The sequence below is a fragment of the Coenobita brevimanus genome, chromosome 1 (assembly GCF_032717465.1).
Source record: "Coenobita brevimanus isolate Jiangsu-jjx chromosome 1, ASM3271746v2, whole genome shotgun sequence".
Classification (NCBI taxonomy): domain Eukaryota; kingdom Metazoa; phylum Arthropoda; class Malacostraca; order Decapoda; family Coenobitidae; genus Coenobita; species Coenobita brevimanus.
The window spans coordinates 3294952-3314951 of NC_136954.1; the positions used below are offsets into that span (position 1 = coordinate 3294952).

The 20000-nt window shown below is 47.5% G+C and overlaps 1 protein-coding gene across 1 annotated transcript in view; it reads left to right on the forward strand.

Annotated features, from left to right (window-relative positions):
* The window catches only part of LOC145412288 (cell adhesion molecule Dscam1-like), a 101183-nt gene that overhangs the window by 48821 nt on the left and 32362 nt on the right, over nt 1-20000 (forward strand). The window contains exons 12-26 of the mRNA XM_080282238.1: nt 65-221; nt 6674-6840; nt 7611-7854; nt 8627-8782; nt 9071-9233; nt 9757-9884; nt 10635-10806; nt 11307-11431; nt 12341-12471; nt 13853-13908; nt 13963-14165; nt 16173-16307; nt 17173-17411; nt 18094-18355; nt 18728-18880. Coding sequence (XP_080138364.1) covers nt 65-221; nt 6674-6840; nt 7611-7854; nt 8627-8782; nt 9071-9233; nt 9757-9884; nt 10635-10806; nt 11307-11431; nt 12341-12471; nt 13853-13908; nt 13963-14165; nt 16173-16307; nt 17173-17411; nt 18094-18355; nt 18728-18880 — 2491 coding nt within the window. The remainder of the gene's footprint in view (nt 1-64; nt 222-6673; nt 6841-7610; nt 7855-8626; nt 8783-9070; nt 9234-9756; nt 9885-10634; nt 10807-11306; nt 11432-12340; nt 12472-13852; nt 13909-13962; nt 14166-16172; nt 16308-17172; nt 17412-18093; nt 18356-18727; nt 18881-20000) is intronic.

Genomic DNA, 20000 nt, shown 5'->3' on the forward strand with positions numbered 1-20000 from the left:
GGATGGACGTACTCAGGGGTTAATACAGTGTCCAAATTAACACAAGGGCCGTTTTTTCCCACAGGATGGCCAACCGCTAGTGTTCGATGGCCGCGTACAGCTCTCTGGGCAGCGGACGGTGGTGGTAAGGGAGGTGACGAGGGAGGATAGGGGGATGTACCAGTGCCTTGTGGCTAATCTTGAAGGCGCCGCTCAAGGCTCGGCACAACTCAAGCTTGGAGGTGAGATGGATAGATAGACAGATAGATAGATACATAGATAGATAGAGAGAGGGAGCGAGAGAGAGAGACAGACAGACAGAGACAGACAGAGGATGGAACTCATGGACTGGGGGGGAAGGGAGAGGAAGGGAGGTAGGGAGAGATAGAATGAAGGAGAGAGGGAGGGAGGAAGGGAGAGATAGAATGAGGGAGGGAAGAGGCGCAAGGGAGAGATAAGATGAGAGAGAGAGAGAGAGAGAGAGAGAGAGAGAGAGTCCTTCACGTGGTGGCACTGATATAACTGGGTGATGGAATTCCCTGGTTTTACAAACGTCCCTCAACTCCCTCCCTATCCCCCCCACCCCCGAAAGGAGGATGGTATTTTAGTCTGCAGTCCACTGGGTTCACGTCTCTCTCTCTCTCTCTCTCTCTCTCCTTTCTCCATTCAGTTTATTCTTCCTTCCTTCACCTCTCTCCATCATTCCATCTCCCTTCCTCTCTCCCTCATACTATCTCTCCCTTCCTCCCTTGAGCCTCTTCCCTCCCTCATTCTGCCTCTCCCTTCCTCCCTCCCTCCCTCATCCATCTCTCCCTACCTCTCTTCCTTCCCCCCATTCCAGCTGTTCCTCTCTCTCTCTCTCTCTACCAGCTGCACCGAACTTACTACTAATATTCGTTCCCTCCCTTTCTCCCTCTTTCCATCTCTACCTTCTTCCCTCCTTCCTCCATCTCTCTCTCTCACTCCTTTCCTCTCTCCCTCCTTCACTCCCTTCCCTCCCTCCCTCCTTCACTCCCTTCCCTCCTTCTTTCCTTCACTTCCTTCCCTCCTTCTTTCCTTCTTTCCATTTCTCCCTTTCTTCCTCCATCTCAGCCCCTTCCCCACCCCACCCTTTTCCTTCCTACCTCCCTATTTCCTGTCTTCTCTCCCTCATTTCCTCTCTCCCTCCCCCCTTCCCTCTCTTCCTCCTTCCTTCTCTCCCTCCCTCCTTTTCTCCCTCCCTCCTTCTCTCCCTCCCTTCTTCTCTCCCTCCCTCCTTCCCTCGCCTTTTCCCTCCCACCTCCCCATTTCCTCAGTTTTCCCCCTCATTCCCTCTATCTCTCTTCTCTCCCTCCTTCCTTCTCTCCCTTCCTTCCTTCTCTCCCTTCCTTCCTTCTCTCCCTCCTTCCTTCCTTCTTTCAGTCTCTCCCTCCCTCCTTCCTTCTCTCCCTCCCTCGTTTCTTCTCTCCCTCCTTTCCTTCTTTCCATCTCTCTCTGTCTCCCTCCTTCCTTCTCTCCCATCCCTCCTTCTTTCCATCTCTCTCTCCCTCCTTCCCTCGCCTTTTCCTTCATACCTCCCTGTTTCCTCTCTTCTCTCCTTCATTCCCTCTCTCTCTCCCTCCCTCCTTCCTTCTCTCCCTCCCTTCCTTCCTTCTCTCCCTTCCTTCCTTCCTTCTTTCCATCTCTCTCTCTCTCTCTCTCTCTCTCTCTCTCTCTCTCTTCCTCCTTCCTTCTCTCCCATCCTTCCTTCTTTCCATCTCTCCCTTCCTCCTTCCCTCGCCTTTTCCTTCCTATCTCCATATTTCCTCTCTTCTCCTCCTCATTCCTTCTCTCCCTCCCTCCTTCTCTCCTTTCCTTCCTTCTTTCCTTATCTCCCTCCTTCCTTCTTCCTTTCCATCCTTCTTTCCATCTCTCCCTCCCTTCTTCCTGCTTTCTTTCCTCCCTTCATGCCCTCTCTCCTTCCTTCCTTCTTTCCCTTTTCCTTCTCACCCTCCCTTCCTTCTTTCTCTTTCTCCTTCCTTCCCTCCCTTCCTTCCTTCCTTCTTTCCCTTTTCCTTCTCACCCTCCCTTCCTTTTTTCTCTCTCTCCTTCCTTCCCTCCCTTCCTTCCTTCCCTTTTCCTTCTCACCCTCCCTTCTTTCTTTCTCTCTCTCCTTCCTTCCCTCCCTTCCTTCCTTCTTTCCCTTTTCCTTCTCACCCTCCCTTCCTTCTTTCTCTCTCTCCTTCCTTCCCTCCCTTCCTTCCTTCCTTCTCTCAATCTTTCCATCTCTCCTTCCTTCCCTCCCTTCCTTCCTTCCTTCTTTCCTTCCTTCCTTCTTTCCTTCCTTCCTTCTTTCCCTCTTTCCTTCCTTCTCTCCCTCCCTCCTTTTCTCCATCTCTCTCTCCCTCCTTCCTTCTCTCCATCCCTCCCTCCTTCCCTCCTCCCTCCTGCATCCAAATTACTCCTCAATTCTACATACTGATGGAATTGAATCCCAAAGGACAGGCGTGTCTCTGTGGGGTGGATTAACGCATAGATGACACTGTTCTCTCCTGTTCTCCTGTGTTCCCGCCTGTTCTCCTGTGATCTGTCCTGTTCTCCTGTGTTCTCTCCTGTTCTCCTGTGTTCTCTTCTGTTCTCCTGTGTTCTCTCCTGTTCTCCTGTGTTCTCTCCAGTTCTCCTGTGTTCTCTCCTGTTCGCCTGTGTTCTCTCCTGTCCTCCCGTGTTCTCCTGTTTTCTCTTTTGTTCTCCTGTGTTCTCTCTCGTTCTGTGTTCCCTCTTTTTCGCCTGTGTTCTCTCTTGTTCTTTGTGTTCTCAAGGTTGTTATGATCAGAGTGAAAATATCATGATTGGAATAAAAATGGATTTGTTTATATAAATACAGTACAAATGACGAAGAGAGAGAATGTGGTGGACGTGTACTGTACAGATGCATCATGTGTGCTTGGCCTGTACTCCTCCTGTACTGATATTGATCAAGTCAGGCACAAGTGAAGGCCTTTGTTTTTTTTTTTTTTAATGTGAGGAAGAAGGAACCCAAGGCAACGACTCCGCAAATATTAAGATAGAGAGGAAAGCAGGCTCCTTGATAACAACAATAAATGGGATTATACTCAGTGATGGTGGTAGGTGGTGGCGACCATCATCCACTCACTTGATGTAATGCTGCCTACTGCTTCCTTAGCCTTTATCATTCTTTTTCTGTGCCTGCCCTCCTCTCTTCCTATTTCCCACCATCATCCACTCACTTGATGTAGTGCTGCCTACTTCTTCCTTAGCCTTTATCATTCTTTTTCTGTGCCTACCCTCCACTCTTCCTATTTCTCACCATCATCCACTCACATGATGTAGTGCTGCTTACTTCTTCCTTAGCCTTTATCATTCTTTTTCTGTGCCTGCCCTCCTCTCTTCCTATTTCTCCCATCTTTCCTGTCACTTGTTATTGCTTTTCTTTCCTTTACAGGTGGCTTTACATTGAGTGACAAGTCAAATGGTTTCCTGTAAGCCAAGAAACCATTTACAACGCTGGGTGGTAACCATATAACCAAATCATACGTGCTCCCTACGTGTCAGCAAGTGGGTTGGTGGAGGGTTAGTGCCCCTCCCCGTAAAACAAATAACTCAATGTCAAATGGCCACCCCTTACGGGATTATGGCGTCTGGCAATAGATAGATAGATAGATAGTTAACATAACTTAATTCTTCTTTCAATACACAGTAACGTAATTCAGTCTAATGATTATGATTCTAAGCTGACAAAGTATAAATGACAAGTTGGCAATTTTCCTCAGTGTGTGACAGTGTGAGTAACCTGCCTCAGGCCAAGACGTTCTGCCTGGGGTGCACTGCCTTACCCCCACCTTCCCTTCACATTCCTATTTTCAATTTTGTAAGTCTGTTTATTGAAGTTATATATAATTATTTTCCTAGTCGAGGCACTGCAGCAGCTGGCAGGAAAAAAGACCCAGTATGATACACCTCTGACGGAATTCCCTTAGCCACAAAAAGCGTTGGAAAAAAAAATTACAGTTTTTTAAAAAATGATATAAATAAAAATGATCCTAAAAAAAAAAGATTATTATTATTATTATTTTTTTAACAAGAATTTCTGATTTGTTCCAACCCTGGTTCTCCTGTTCTCTGTTCTCTTGTACACTCTGTTCTCCTGTTTGTTATGACTCTCCTTGCACTCTCTCTCCCCTGTTATGTTCTTCACCATGTTATTTGTTATTACTGTACTTACAATGCAGGGATGACAGTGTTCTTTCCTGTTCTCTTGTTCTCTACTGCGTTCTCCTGATTGTCACCTCCGCCAAAGAAGCTGGAGGAGGTTATGTTTTCACCCTTGTTTGTCTGTCTGTTTGTCTGTACACGAGTTATCTCAAAAAGTTACTGATGGATTCCAGTGCAATTTTGTGGCTGTGTGGGTCATGGGACGAGGAAGAGTTGATTACATTTTGGTGGTGATCTGAGTGGTCTGGTGTGGGGGTGGCGGGGGTATGCGCTCTCTGTGTGCCGTCGCCTTGTAATTGCAGTTCTTACACGATCTTCGTAACATATCTATAACTTCCTCACAATAGACTCCTTGAGAAGATAAGTTGCCTAATTTAACCTGCTACGCACACACCGGTCAACTCTGGAACTGTCTCCCTCTGTCTGTTTTTTACCACTGCCTATGACCTCCAGTCTTTCCAACGCAGTTTGTCCAGGCATCTCGAAATGAACGGGTCAACTCTGGAACTGTCTCCTGTCTGTATTTCCTACTGCTTATGACCTCCAGTCTCTCCAACGCAGTGTGTCCAAGCATCTCGAAATGAACGGGTCAACTCTGGAACTGTCTCCCTCTGTCTGTTTTTCCCACTGCCTATGACCTCCAGTCTTTCCAACGCAGTGTGTCCAGGCATCTCGAAATGAACGGGTCAACTCTGGAACTGTCTCCTGTCTGTATTTCCTACTGCTTATGACCTCCAGTCTCTCCAACGCAGTGTGTCCAAGCATCTCGAAATGAACGGGTCAACTCTGGAACTGTCTCCCTCTGTCTGTTTTTCCCACTGCCTATGACCTCCAGTCTTTCCAACGCAGTGTGTCCAGGCATCTCGAAATGAACGGGTCAACTCTGGAACTGTCTCCTGTCTGTATTTCCTACTGCTTATGACCTCCAGTCTCTCCAACGCAGTGTGTCCAAGCATCTCGAAATGAACGGGTCAACTCTGGAACTGTCTCCCTCTGTCTGTTTTTCCCACTGCCTATGACCTCCAGTCTTTCCAACGCAGTGTGTCCAGGCATCTCGAAATGAACGGGTCAACTCTGGAACTGTCTCCTGTCTGTATTTCCTACTGCTTATGACCTCCAGTCTCTCCAACGCAGTGTGTCCAAGCATCTCGAAATGAACGGGTCAACTCTGGAACTGTCTCCCTCTGTCTGTTTTTCCCACTGCCTATGACCTCCAGTCTTTCCAACGCAGTGTGTCCAGGCATCTCGAAATGAACGGGTCAACTCTGGAACTGTCTCCCTCTGTCTGTTTTTCCCACTGCCTATGACCTCCAGTCTTTCCAACGCAGTGTGTCCAGGCATCTCGAAATGAACGCATCTTGAGTTTGGCTCTCTGTTGTCTTGTTTTTGTTTTGTCTTGGAGGGAACGATCGGGCTCCTGGCCTTGGGTTCCTTCTTCCTTGCAAAAAAATAAAAAAAAATGGATGGATGTTTGATGGTGCACATTGGGGCAGCGTGGCAGTGTGTTTCCATTCGCTCTTTCCTGCAAAATTTCCATGGTAATTTTTATATACTCTTTCGTACTTTTTCCTGCCGGTTCAGCTAGGGTATTGGTGGATTGGGGGAAGGAGTGACTGACTTATTATCCTTGTCTCTCACTCAGGGAGGGGGAGGCCGAGGATGAGATGAAGGGATGGAGTGGTGAGGTATATGAGAGAGGGGTGTGTGAGCTGGGAGCAGGGCAATGAAATGAAGGGGGACAGGGTGACATGGAGGCGATTTGTTTGTGGCCACCCCTTACGGGATTAAGGCGTCTGGCGATAGATAGATAGATAGACAGTCTTTCCCTCATAGAATAGATATCTTAGTTTAGACTTACAATGACTTAAGAAGAGAGAAAAATGCAGTAAATCAAGCCTATTAAATTTTTCAAGACTACCTGTACTAGAATATGACAAGGATAGCAAAGGAGAAGTGGAATGGCTAGGCAGGTGACAGTGGTGAATAAGACAAGGATAGCAAAGGAGAAGTGCAAGGCCTAGGCAGGTACAAGTGGTGAGCAGGTGGTGTCTGCCTAATCCCTCTGCCTAACCCTGCCTAACCCAACCCAGGCATGGATTGTTGATGGGAGAGGTAGGCAGCTAGATTCCCCCCCCCTTATCCCTCATACCCTGACCTACCCTACCCTACGCTCCCCTTCTATCCCTTATACCTACCCTACCCTACGCTCCCCTTCTATCCTTTATACCTACCCCTACCCTAAGCTCCCCTTCTATCCCTTATACCTACCCCTACCCTAAGCTCCCCTTCTATCCCTTATACCTACCCTACCCTAAGCTTCCCTTCTATCCCTTATACCTACCCTAATCTTCCCTTCTATCCCTTATACCTACCCCTACCCTACACTCCCTCTCTATCCCTCATACCCTACCCTACGCTCCCCTTCTATCCCTCATACCCTGACCTAAGCTCCCCCTCATCCCTCATCCCTCATACCTTATACCCCTGTCCATCTGTGCCCTAGACGCGGCGCCCCAGGTGGTTGACGGCAGCGGGGGTCAGGTGGTGTCCCCCGGGGCCGCCGTCACCCTCACCTGCAGCGTCCACGGCTCACCTGCCCCGGATGTTACCTGGAGTCTACGGGCACTTCCGGCGGCCACAGCAGACCCCAGGATTACTGTACATCACCAGGTAACTTTTGTACATCAAGTAACTTTTGTACATCACAGGATAATTTTTCACTGTACTTCACCAGGTAACTCTCGTACTTCATCAGGTAATTTGTACATCATCAGGTGGCTTGTACATCATTGGGTAATTACTGTCCATCACCAGGTAACTTTTGTACATCGCTAAGTAACTTTTGTACATCAGGTAACTTCTGCACATCATCAGGTAACTTCTGTACATCACCAGGTGGCTTTTGTACATCACTAGGTAACTTCTGTACATCACCAGGTAACTTTTGTACATCAGGTAACTTTTGTACATCAGGTGACTTTTGTACATCACCAGATAATTACTGTACATCACCAGGTAATTACTGTACATCACCAGGTAATTACTGTACATCGTCAGGTAACTTTTGTACACGTAAAAATACCCCCACTAATCCCAGTACACCAGTCCGGTATGAGACAGCCCTAGCATGTATTCAATATGGACAGTAAGTGTTAGCGCCGAAGTGGTGACATGTGAAGGTGTGTGGTACTTAGGGAGAATCACTTACTCACTCATTCACTCACCCACTCACTCACTCACTCACTCATTCACTCATTCACTCACCCACTCACTCATTCACTCACCCACTCACCCACTCACCCACTCACTCACTCACTCACTCATTCACTCACCCACTCACCCATTCACTCACCCACTCACTCACCCACTCACTCATTCACTCACCCACTCACTCATTCACTCACTCATTCACTCACTCACTCACTCCACTGCCCTGCCAGGTGGATGGGGATCAGGTAACCAGCCTCTTGAACATCACATCGGTTCGCGTGGAGGACGGCGGGATGTGGAGGTGTGAGGCGAGGAACAGGGCAGGCAGGGCGAGTCACGAGGGTAGGCTGGATGTCCGCGGTCCCCCTACTATAAGACCTATGAGGCCAGTCAGCGTGGTGGCAGGTAGAACGGCCACCTTTGACTGCGTCGTGGCCGGCTACCCCATCGACTCCATCTACTGGGAAAAGAACGGTGGGTAGACCTAATTCATCTACTTTCCAAATTCTACCCCACATCTTCTTACCCTTCTGTATTTACGTGATTCTGCCTTACTCTCTTTATTAACTCTTTCTTACTCTCCCTCAAAGACTACCTACTGGCAGAAGAACGTTGGGTAGACTGGCTTCATCTACCTAATATTTCTACTTTCCATATTCTACCTCATATATTCTTACCACTCTACACTTTATTTTTTCTCCCCTACTCTCTTTACTATCTTTCTTTCTTTATTGCTTTATATTCTCTCTCAATGACTCTACCAGGAGAAGGATGGTGGGTAGACTAGCTTAACCAAGAACTATCGTGTGTGGCGATGATGATGATGATGATGATGATGATGATGATGATGATGATGATGATGACTGTGATGTAGGCAGTGGTGGTGGTGATAAAGATAATGATGATGATGATGATGATGGTAAGGACAAGGATGGTGGTGATGATGATGATGATGACTGTGATATAGGCAGTGGTGGTGGTGATAAAGATGATGATGATGATGATGATGATGATGATGATGGTAACGATGATGATGTTGTAGGCATTGGTGATGAGGGTGATGATGATGATGAGGAGGTCAATGAGGATGATGATGATGATGATAAAGAGGAGGAGAAGGAGAAGGTCAGTGATGACGATGATAATGATAATGCTGATGATAGTGATGTTGATGATGCTGATAGTGATGATGATGATGATGATGATGATGATGCTGGTGGTGCTGATGATGATGCTATACGCTCAGGTGTGGTGTTACCTGTGTCGGCGCGTCAGGAGGTCCACGGCAACGGGACTCTGGAGGTAAAACAGGTGACCCGGGAAGCTGACGGAGGGGAGTACACCTGCGTGGCTACGGCAGGTGACATTACGGCGCGGGCACAGCTGATGGTGAACGTGATGGGTAGGTGTGTGTGTGTGTGTGTGTGTGTGTGTGTGTGTGTGTGTGTGTGTGTGTGTGTGTGTGTGTGTCTGTGGTAGGAGACGTCACGGCCAGGGTATTGTGTGTGTGTGTGTGTGTGTGTGTGTGTGTGTGTGTGTGTGTATGAGTGTCTGTGGTAGGAGACGTCACGGCCAGGGTATTTTGTGTGTGTGTGTGTGTGTGTGTGGAGAGAGAGAGAGAGAGACAGACAGACAGAGACAGAGAGACAGACAGACAAATAATTCCACCTCTCTATCTTTTATCTCTCAGTTCCTCCCAAGATAGACGAACGCCTCATCTCTCTCGGGTCTGCCTTTCCCGCCAAATCTCGGGCCCGTATCATGTGCGTAGCCGATAGGGGGGACCTGCCCCTCTCCTTCGCGTGGACGCATGACGGCAGGCCCATCTCCCCCGGACCCACCATCTCCATCAGGTAGGCTACATGGAGGCTTAGGTTAATTGGAGGTGTGATGATGATGATGATGATGATGATTATTATTATTACGGTATTATTATTATTATTATTATCATTATTATTATTATTGTTATTATTATTATTATTTCTTCTTCTTCTTCTTCTTATTATTATTATTACTACTACCACTACCACTACTACTACCACTAATACTACTACTACTACTACTATTACAATTATTATTATTGTTGTCATTATTATTATTATTATTATTACTTTTTTTATCGCCTGTCTTTAGCAAGGCGAGGCGATATAGTTTTTGTCGGTGTGTGTGTGTGTGTGTGTGTGTGTGTGTGTGTGTGTGTGTGTGTGTGTGTGTATGGTGATATGGTATATGATGTACGTAGTAGTAGTAAGACTAGTAGTAGTAGTAATAGTAGTAGTAGTAGTGGTAATAATAGCAACCCCAGCTTCATCTAAACATACACCCAGTCGACTACAGGCTAAAGACAGAGTGCCAACCATCCACTGTTCCCGCCAGGTCCCTAGATGAACAAACCAGTGTGTTGCTCTTCACGTCGCTACGAGAGGAGCACGCTGGCCGCTACACATGCACCGCCACCAACACCGTAGCCTCCGATGCCCAGACGGTGAACCTGATCGTGATGGGTAGGTGGTAGATGGAGTGGTAGATGCGGTGGTAGGTGGGGTGGTAGATGGTAGATGGGGTGGTAGGTGGGGTGGTAGATGGTAGATGAGTCGGTGGTAGATGGGGTGGTGGTAGATGGTAGATGGGATGGTGGTAGATGGTAGATGGGGTGGTGGTAGATGGTAGATGAGGTGGTAGATGGTAGATGGGGTGGTGGTAGATGGTAGATGGGGTGGTGGTAGATGGTAAGTGGAGTGGTAGGTGGGGTGGTGGTAGATGGGGTGGTGGTAGATGGTAGATGGGGTGGTAGGTGGAAGGTGGGGTGGTAGGTGGGGTGGTGGTAAATGGTAGGTGGGGGGATGGTAGGTGAAGTGGTAGATGGTAGATGGGGGTTGTGGTAGATGGTAGATGGGGTGGTGGTAGGTGGGGGATGGTAGGTGGGGGATGGTAGGTGGTAGATGGGGTGTTAGATGGTAGATGGGGTGGTAGGTGGAAGGTGGGGTGGTAGGTGGTAGATGGGGTGGTGCTCTTCTTCGTGACTAGCATACATTGGTCACCCCTTCCACTCACACTGCTAGTAATTTATTTTCTCTTTCTCTACACACCCACCCACACACACACACACACACACACACACACACACACACACACACACACACACACACACACACAGTCAATCCATCTATCTATCTATCTCTGTGTCTGTCCTTCCATCCATCCATCCATTCACCAATCTATCCATCTATCCATCTATCTATCTATCTCCGCAGTGGCCCCGTCGTGGAAGCAGGAGCCGCAGGACACATCGGTGGTGGTGGGGCGGGACCTGGTGTTGCCCTGCGCTGCTCACGGCTCTCCTGCCCCTACCATCTCCTGGCGCAGGGCACAAGGCGATGTACCAAGGCAATACCGTCCTGTTACTACCTTAGGGGACAACGTCAGGTAACTACTGCACTATACTCACTATACCCTCACTATACATCACCATCTCACAATACTCATCACCACCTCACTATATTCATCATTACCTCACTATATTCATCACTCTCACTATACTCATCACCACCTCACTATATTCATCATTACCTCACTATATTCATCACCACCTCACTATACTCATCACCATCTCATTATACTCATCACCACCTCACTATATTCATCATTACCTCACTATACTCCATCATCACCTCACTATACTCCATCATCACCTCACTATACTTCATCACCACCTCACTATACTCCATCACCACCTCACTATACTCCATCATCACCTCACTATACTTCATCACCACCTCACTATACTTCATCACCACTTCACTATATTCATCATTACCTCACTATACTCATCACCACCTCACCATACCTCATCACCACCTCACTATACTTCATCACCATGTCACTATACTCCATCACCACCTCACTATACTCGTTGGCTTTCTCAGGGTGGAGAGCAACCGCAGCCTGGTGGTGGTGGCAGTGAGGCGACACCAAGGAGGCGAATTTCTGTGTTCTGCCTCCAACGGCGTAGGACCCGACCTGTCCAAGTCTGTCACCGTTACTGTGAAAGGTACGGCCTCTCTCTCCCTCTCCCTCTCTCTCTCTCTCTCTCTCTCTCTCTCTCTCTCTCTCTCTCTCTCTTTCTCTCTCTCTTTCTCTGTTTTATCAAGAAGAACGACTTTACATGCTTTCAGCCTTTGTTTCTTTCTTCTTTGCACTCTACTAGAAACTCACATCGAAGTACTTTATATTCTTTGGACGGCTGAGTCGGCTGGTGTGGGCGCGGTGGTTGTGGCAGTGGGAGTGGGAAATAGGTGATTGATGTAGGGTAGATATTGATAATGCTAAGCTGAGAAATCACCAGGTGGAGTGGAAGTCGACCTTTGGGTTGAGGAAGCTCCCTAACACCTTTCCCTAAGCGAATTATTTTGCCTATCACACCTTACTGTCCTCCTCTGTCTTACACAAACCCTTCAGACATCGCCATACTCTGCTTTAAATTACACATAAAAGGATATTAACCAGCCATATCCAAAATAAATCGCTAAGGGAGAGGTGTTAGGGAGCTTCTTTGCCCTGGTGGCGTGGTTGGTAGAGGCACAGGTTGGAGCGCCAGGGATCGAGCCCAAGAGATGGCCAAGTATTTTTGTTCTGGGTTCGTATTCTCGTCGATTACAGAAGCTCCCTAACACCTCTTCCTTAGCGATTTATTTCTGGATATGGCTCATTGACATCCTTTTGTACGTTATTTATGTATAGTATGGCGATGTTGGAAGGATTTATGTAACACAGATGAGGACAATAAGGTGTAATAAACAAAATAAATCGCTTAGGAAAAGGTGTTAGCTTATTTAACTGATGGGAATGAAGGCTCTGGACTAATGGTAACCTAGCCTCGTCCCCCTAGTCTCGAAAACGGGCATAGTGAGATTTGGCAGACTTCAATTAACCTTATACTATATTTACGATCATTGCACAGTGCCGCCACAATTCGACACCAAGGAGGAGAATGTGACGGTGACGGCGGGACAGAAGGCGAGGCTGGTGTGTGAGGCCTGGGGTGACCTGCCTATCACTACCATCTGGACCACAGGCACACCACCACAGCGGGTAGGTGGAGGACAGCACTGCATAACCTACCACAACATCACTCACTTACCACAACATCAATCATTTGCCATAACATCACTCATTCATCACACCCACCACAGTGAGTATGTATAAAACAGCACTGCATAATTCACCACAGCAGCACCTCTCTACCACACCACCACAGCGGGTAGGTGGAGGACAGCACTGCATAACCTACCACAACATCACTCATCTACCACACTCCTTTACCACACCTACCACAAAGAGCATGTATATAACAGCACTGCATAACCTACCACAACATCACTCACTCACCACAACATCACTCATTCACCACACCCACCGCAGTGAGTATGTACAAAACAGCATTGCATATTTCACCACAGCAACACCCCATTGCCACACCACCACAAAAAGTATGCAGAGAACACCACCACATAAAACACCACATCACTGCCTTATGCCTCAACCACACCACCACAGCACCACATAACACACCACATCACTGCCTTATACCCCAACCACACCACCACAACACCACATAACACACCACATCACTGCCTTATACCCCAACCACAGCACCACATAACACACCACATCACTGCCTTATACCCCAACCACACCACCACAACACCACATAACACACCACATCACTGCCTTATACCCCAACCACACCACCACAACACCACATAACACACCACATCACTGCCTTATGCCTCAACCACACCACCACAACACCACAGCATCAAGCATCATCTGTAGCGTCCACCCGGGAGCCAAATTTAATCTCCTCACAAACCCCTGCACCCTGCTATGGAGTGAACCCTGGTCCAACCTTGCCGACGGTACTGGTTCGTGGCAGGGTGTACTTGCATTCCGGTACCTGTAGGACGGCCCTATAAAAGCTGTTACCTTACCTGTGGTCGATGGGTCTGCTCAGGATTAAGCATCAACAACTCCTCTTAATAAAATCTTGATAATTTTTTACGATATTCAGCACACGGGAGACTTTTTAGAAATAGAGAGGTGAGATATATCTGTAATTCACAACTGGAGAGGTGAGAGATATCTTTTATTGAGAGCTAGAGAGTGTAGAGAAAACTATAATGCACCTCTACACTAGATCTAGCTTAATACTAAATATAACCACACGGGAGCAGGAAGGGGACAGCGAAAACGGGGAACGTAGGATGAGGCAGGTATTCCGTTGGCTCCAATCACTAATTCGAACTTTCTCACTTTCTCGCTGCCTCCAAGCATTTCTATATAGATTTAGAGGACTTCCTATATAGAATTTAGTCCCTGGAGGCCTTATCTAGCTTCTGGAGTTAGTAAAGTCTCCCGTAAGTCAAAGAAAATGAAATTGAAGGTGTTTTGGTGTGTCTGCGTTGGATTCTAGGTGACCAGTGGACGCCTCACGATCAAGGAAACCATCTTGAACGCATCGTCTTCCACGCCGTCGCCTCCAGGTGCTCCACCAGGCACGGAGGACGCGGCACCAGCGGCTAGGGGCACGGAAGGCACGGCGGAGAAGGACGCCGAAGGGACAAAGGCGGCGTGGAACTCTGAAGGTGCGGGAGAGAAGGGCGGGGATGGCCTGAAGTCGGTGTTGTCACTTCCTACCAACACCCGCCACGAGTCCCGGACCTTCGCCTGCCACGCTGCCAACATTTACGGCAATGACACCAAAACCTTCCACCTGATCGTGCAAGGTGAGTGTTGGCAGTGGAGAGGATGGAGAGTAAGAGACTGATGAGAAAAGCGTGAGTGAGGTGGAGAGGGAGAGGAGGAGGCGGAGATCAAGGATGAGATGGAGGGATGACTTGAAGAGAAATTTGAGAGGGAAGTGTGATTTGGAGGGAGGACAGTCAAATGGCAGAGGACAGGGTGACATGGAGACGATTTGTTTGTAGCCACCCCTTACGGGATTAAGATGCCTGGCAATAGACAGATAAACAAATTAATAGATGTAGACAGACAGACAAACAGACATACAGACAGATAGATAGATAGACAGACAAATAGATAGACAGATAGATAGACAAATAGACAGACAGACAGACAGATAGATAGACAGAGACAGACAGACAGACATAGATAGATTGCTTTAATGTCCTGTATTTCAAAAGTTTTCGAGTCAATTCTCAATAGAAAAATTTTAAGGCATCTTTCCTATCACAACCTTCTTTCCGATCGTCAGTACGGGTTCCGTCAGGGACGCTCCACTGGCGATCTTCTCACCTACCATTCAGACTCCTGGTCATCCACCTTTCGGGCCTTTGGCGAAAGCTTTGCCATTGCACTTGACATCTCAAAGGCTTTCGATCGAGTCTGTCATAAATCTTTAATTTCCAAACTGCCCTCTTACGGTTTCTATCCTTCTATCTGTGCCTTCATTGCTAGCTTCCTTTCTGGTCGTTCTATAGCCGCTGTTGTAGACGGCCATCGTTCTTCTCCTAGATCTATCAACAGTGGTGTTCCTCAGGGCTCTGTCCTATCACCAACTCTCTTCCTTTTATTCATCAATGATCTTCTAAGCTGTACATCTAACCCTATCCACTTATACGCTGATGACTCCACCCTTCACCTTTCCATTCGGTTCCCGCAACGCCCATCTCAACAGTTACTTCAACAAACAAGGGATGAGGCTATGGCACACCTAATGTCTGACTTGGCTCGTATCTCTGACTGGGGTAAAAATAATATGGTTGTTTTTAATGCATCTAAGACTCAGTTCTTACACCTATCAACCCGACAAAATCTTCCACAGGTATACCCACTAATGTTTAATAATATTCAGCTTAATCCTGCATCATCCTTGAACATGCTTGGGGTTTCATTTACTCGGGACTTATCTTGGAAAGATCATATTACATCTCTTGTAAAATCTGCTTCCAAGAGATTGGGTGTGCTAAGCCGACTCCGCTCTTTCTTTACCCCTGCACAATTGTTGACTCTATACAGGGGTTTTATCCGCCCCTGTGTGGAGTACAACTCTCATGTGTGGGGAGGCTCCCCACATACAGCTCTTCTCAATAGGGTGAAGTCGAAGGCTTTTCGTCTCATTAACTCTCCTCCTCTTACTGACTCCCTTCAACCTCTGTCTCTTCGCCGCACTGTTGCATCTTTATCTCTTTTCTGTCGCTACTTTAATGGTCACTGCTCCTCTGAACTGTCTGCTTGCATTCCTCCACCTCTACGACGGGCGCGTAGCACCCGTCTGGCAGCAAACTCTCATCCCTTTTTTGTCCAACTCTCTAATCCAAGAGTTAACCGTTACTCCCAGTCTTTCATTTATGCAACAGGTCAGCTCTGGAACTGTCTCCCTCTGTCTGTATTTCCTGCTGCCTATGATCTCCAGTCTTTCAAACGCAGTGTGTCCAGGCATCTCAAAATGATCGGATCTCGAATTTGGCTCTCTATTGTATTTTGTTTTTCTCTTGGTGGGAACTGTTACTGCGGGCTCATGGCCTTTGGTTCCTTCTTCCTCACATAAAAAAAAAAAAAGACAGACACTTAAACAGACATATACATAGACAGACAGACAGACAGACAGACAGAGAGGCAGACAGAAAGAAAGATAGATAGATAGACAGACAGACAGACAGACAGACAGACATATAGACGGATAGACAAACAGATAGATAGAATTCTTAGTTAGTTAGAAATAAGTAGCAAAGATATTCCTGAGTATTAATTCCTGTGTTACCTGTAATCAGAAGTGCCAGGTGTACCCGGGACGCCTCGCGTGGTGGGCAGTGGGTCCCGTGCCGTCAATCTCACCTGGGCGGCCCCGCAACACGACGGCAACTCCCCCGTCACCGTCTACCGCATCCTTATCATCAACAGCACAGGTGAGAGACGGGGGGGGGGGCTCAGGTGAAGGGTTAATGAAGGTAGAGCAGGTGAGATGAGTAAAGGAAGAGTGAAGGTGAGATGAGAAATTGATTACGGGAGAGCACAGGTGAGATGATAAAGGTAAGATACAGGTGAGGTGAGTTAATTAAGGGGGAGCAAAGGTGAGATAAGGGAGGGCTCAGGTGAGGGGTTAATTAAGATAGAGCAGGTGAGATGAGTTAAGGAGTTCAGGTGAGATGAGTTAATTAAGGTAGAACACAGGTGAGATGAGTCAAGGTAGAACACAGGTGAGATGAGTAAAGGTAAGATACAGGTGAGATGAGTAAAGGCAGAAGGCGAGGTGAGTTAAGGCAGAACACAGGTGAGATGAGAACAATAACTCTTTGAAGGCAGAACATCAATAACAAGAGCAGAACAGGTTACGTAAGAACAGGAAACTCACTCCAAAAGGACTTACACGAATTGCAATATGATTTTCGCCATCACGATTTTCATATAACGATGTCTGATATTACGGAATTCCTATATAACGAACTTCAGTATAAGGCTTTGTAAATATTGCGAATTTTGATGTATGTTGAAGGGAGTTATGTGTGGATGGATGGATGTTTAAGCTTACGTGTGGATGGTTGGATGGATGGATGGATGGAAGGATGGATGGATGGATGGATGAATAATTGTTGAAGTGAGTTATATGTGGATGGATGGATGGATGGATGAATGAATGTTGAAGTGAGTTATGTGTGGATGGATGGATGGATGGATGGAAAGATGGATGGATATTAAGCGTGTTACTTGCTGAGGGATGGATGGATAGATGGATAGACGTCAAAATAACTGTCCTCTCCTTTCCTCCACCAGATTCGTGGGTGGGTGTGGGTGGGGTGCGGTCAGTGGAAGTGGGGACAACGTGGGCAGGTGTGTCTGACCTCGCCCCCGCCCACGTCTACCTGGTGAGGGTGGTGGCCGTGAACTCCGTAGGCACCTCCCCGCCCAGTCAGGAGGTCAGAGTCTCCACCGCCCACGAGCCCCCCACCCTCCCGCCCACGCATGTCAGGGTGGTGGCGACTTCTTCAACCAGCTTAAGGGTGACATGGCAGGTAAGTATATCTGAATTATGTGGTATACTCCCTGTACTTGGCCTAGGTGCAAGCGACCACCATCCACTCACTTGATGTAGTGCTGCCTACTTCTTCCTTCATATACTCCTGTTACATGGCCTGGTGGAAGATGCAAGCGACCACCATCCACTCACTTCATGTAGTGCTGCCTATTTCTTCCATCACCTTTGTCAGTCATATTCTGTGTCTGCCCTTCTCTCCATTTCTGTGTCTGTCCTTCTCTCTTCTCACCTCTCCCATCCTTTCTGTTACTTTTTATTGCTCTTCTTTCCAATTCAGGTGGCTCTACACTGAGTGACAAGCCAAATTGTTTCCTGTACCCCTGGAAACCATTTACAACGCTGGGTGGTAACCATATAACCAACTTATGGCGCCTGGTGGTTTAGTGGGTAATTGGGGCGCTCGAATAGGTTTGAGCCTGTGTAGGTTTATATCCAAGGAGTGGTTGAGGTTTACTGCTTTCGTAATGTCACACAGAGATGAGTGAGGCTGGCCATTATCATCTCAAATATCAGGACCGACTTGCCTAGCCCCAGGTTCCTATGCTCCTCATGGGGAAACACGGGATTAGATGATGAGGCTTTAGCCGTAGACGTATTATGTATTAAATATTATGTCTTATGCATTAAACATCTGATGGAGGGTAACGTTACTGTGCCAGGCCCCTGATGGCTCCACTCAGCAGCAGCAGCAGCAGCAACAGGTCTCAGGATTGGGCTACTACGTGGGATACAAGGTGGCGAATTCCTCTGAACCTTTCCGCTACCACAACCTCGAGCCCTCATCCACCGCCATCTACCGACCAGAAGCCACACTACAGGACCTCCGCAAGTTCACCTCTTACCGCATCACCGTCCAGGCCTTCAACACGGCAGGTGCGGGGCCCAGGACCCCCCCTGTCACAGCCACCACGGAGGAGGATGGTGAGTGGCGACACATGATATGCATTGTCATTATTATCATTATTATTATCGTCATTATCATTACCATTATTATCATAGAAAATATTATCATTATCATCAGCGTAATCGTGGTCAGTATTATCATTACCATCATCGCCATCATTATTAATAACATTATGATCATTATGTCAATTCTGTTCACACACACACACACACACACACACACACACACACACACACACACACACACACACACACACACACACACACACACACACACACACACACAGGTAGCTAAATAGACAGACTGACAGCAAGACAGATAAGAGCGTAACTGGCCACGAATGCATTTCCACTTTCCGCTGTCTGCACGTCCTCGCTCTCCCTCTCCAGTGCCCAGTGAACCACCTGCTGAGATCCAGTGTAGCAGCCTCTCCTCCACCTCCCTGCTGGTCAGGTGGTCGCCCCCTCCACCTGCCGCCATCCACGGCCTCCTACAGGGGTACAAAGTCACCTACAGACCCGTCCACCCCACGCGTTTCTTCCGTAAGTATCCCTACTAATTTGTCTATCTATCTCTCTATCTATTGCCTGACGCCTTAATCCCGTAAGGGGTGGCCACAAACAAATCGCCTCCATGTCGCTCTCCCCCGCCATTTCACCGCCCTGCTCCCAGCTCACACCCCCCTCTCTCATATACCTCTCCACTCCATCCCTCCATCTCATCCTCGGCCTCCCCCTCCCTATCAATTATTTGTATCTCTGTTAATTTGTATACCCCAATTATGCATAAAAAGTTACCCCAATATTTCTAAGCCATATTGTCTTCTGCCCTTCCATAGTTCTCCTTCCATATTGCCAACACATATTGCCAACACATACTGCCAACACATACCCTTGCTGTGTGCCTTATATTGCCAACACATACTCTTGCTGTGTCCTTCATATTGCCAACACATACTGCCAACACATACTCTTGCTGTGTGCCTCATATTGCCAACACATACTCTTGCTGTGTGCTTCATATTGCCAACACATACTGCCAACACATACCCTTGCTGTGTGCTTCATATTGCCAACACATACTGCCAACACATACCCTTGCTGTGTGCTTCAAATTGCCAACACATATTGCCAACACGTACTGCCGAGACATACTCTTGCTGTGTCCTTCATATTGCCAACACATACTGCCAACACATACCCTTACTGTGTGCTTCATATTGCCAACACATACTGCCAACACATACTCTTGCTGTGTCCTTCATATTGCCAACACATATTGCCAACACATACCCTTGCTGTGTGCTTCATATTGCCAACACATATTGCCAACACACTCTTTCACATACTCTTGCTGTGTGTTTCATATTGCCAACACATATTGCCAACTCATACTCTTGCCGTGTGCTACATATTGCCAACACATATTTCACACATATTGCCAACACATACTCTTGCTGTGTCCTTCATATTGCCAACACATACTCTTGCTGTGTCCTTCATATTGCCAACACATATTGCCAACACATACTCTTGCTGTGTGCCTTATATTGCCAACACATATTGCCAACACATACCCTTGCTGTGTGCTTCATATTGCCAACACATATTGCCAACACATACTCTTGCTGTGTGCCTCATATTGCCAACACATATTGCCAAC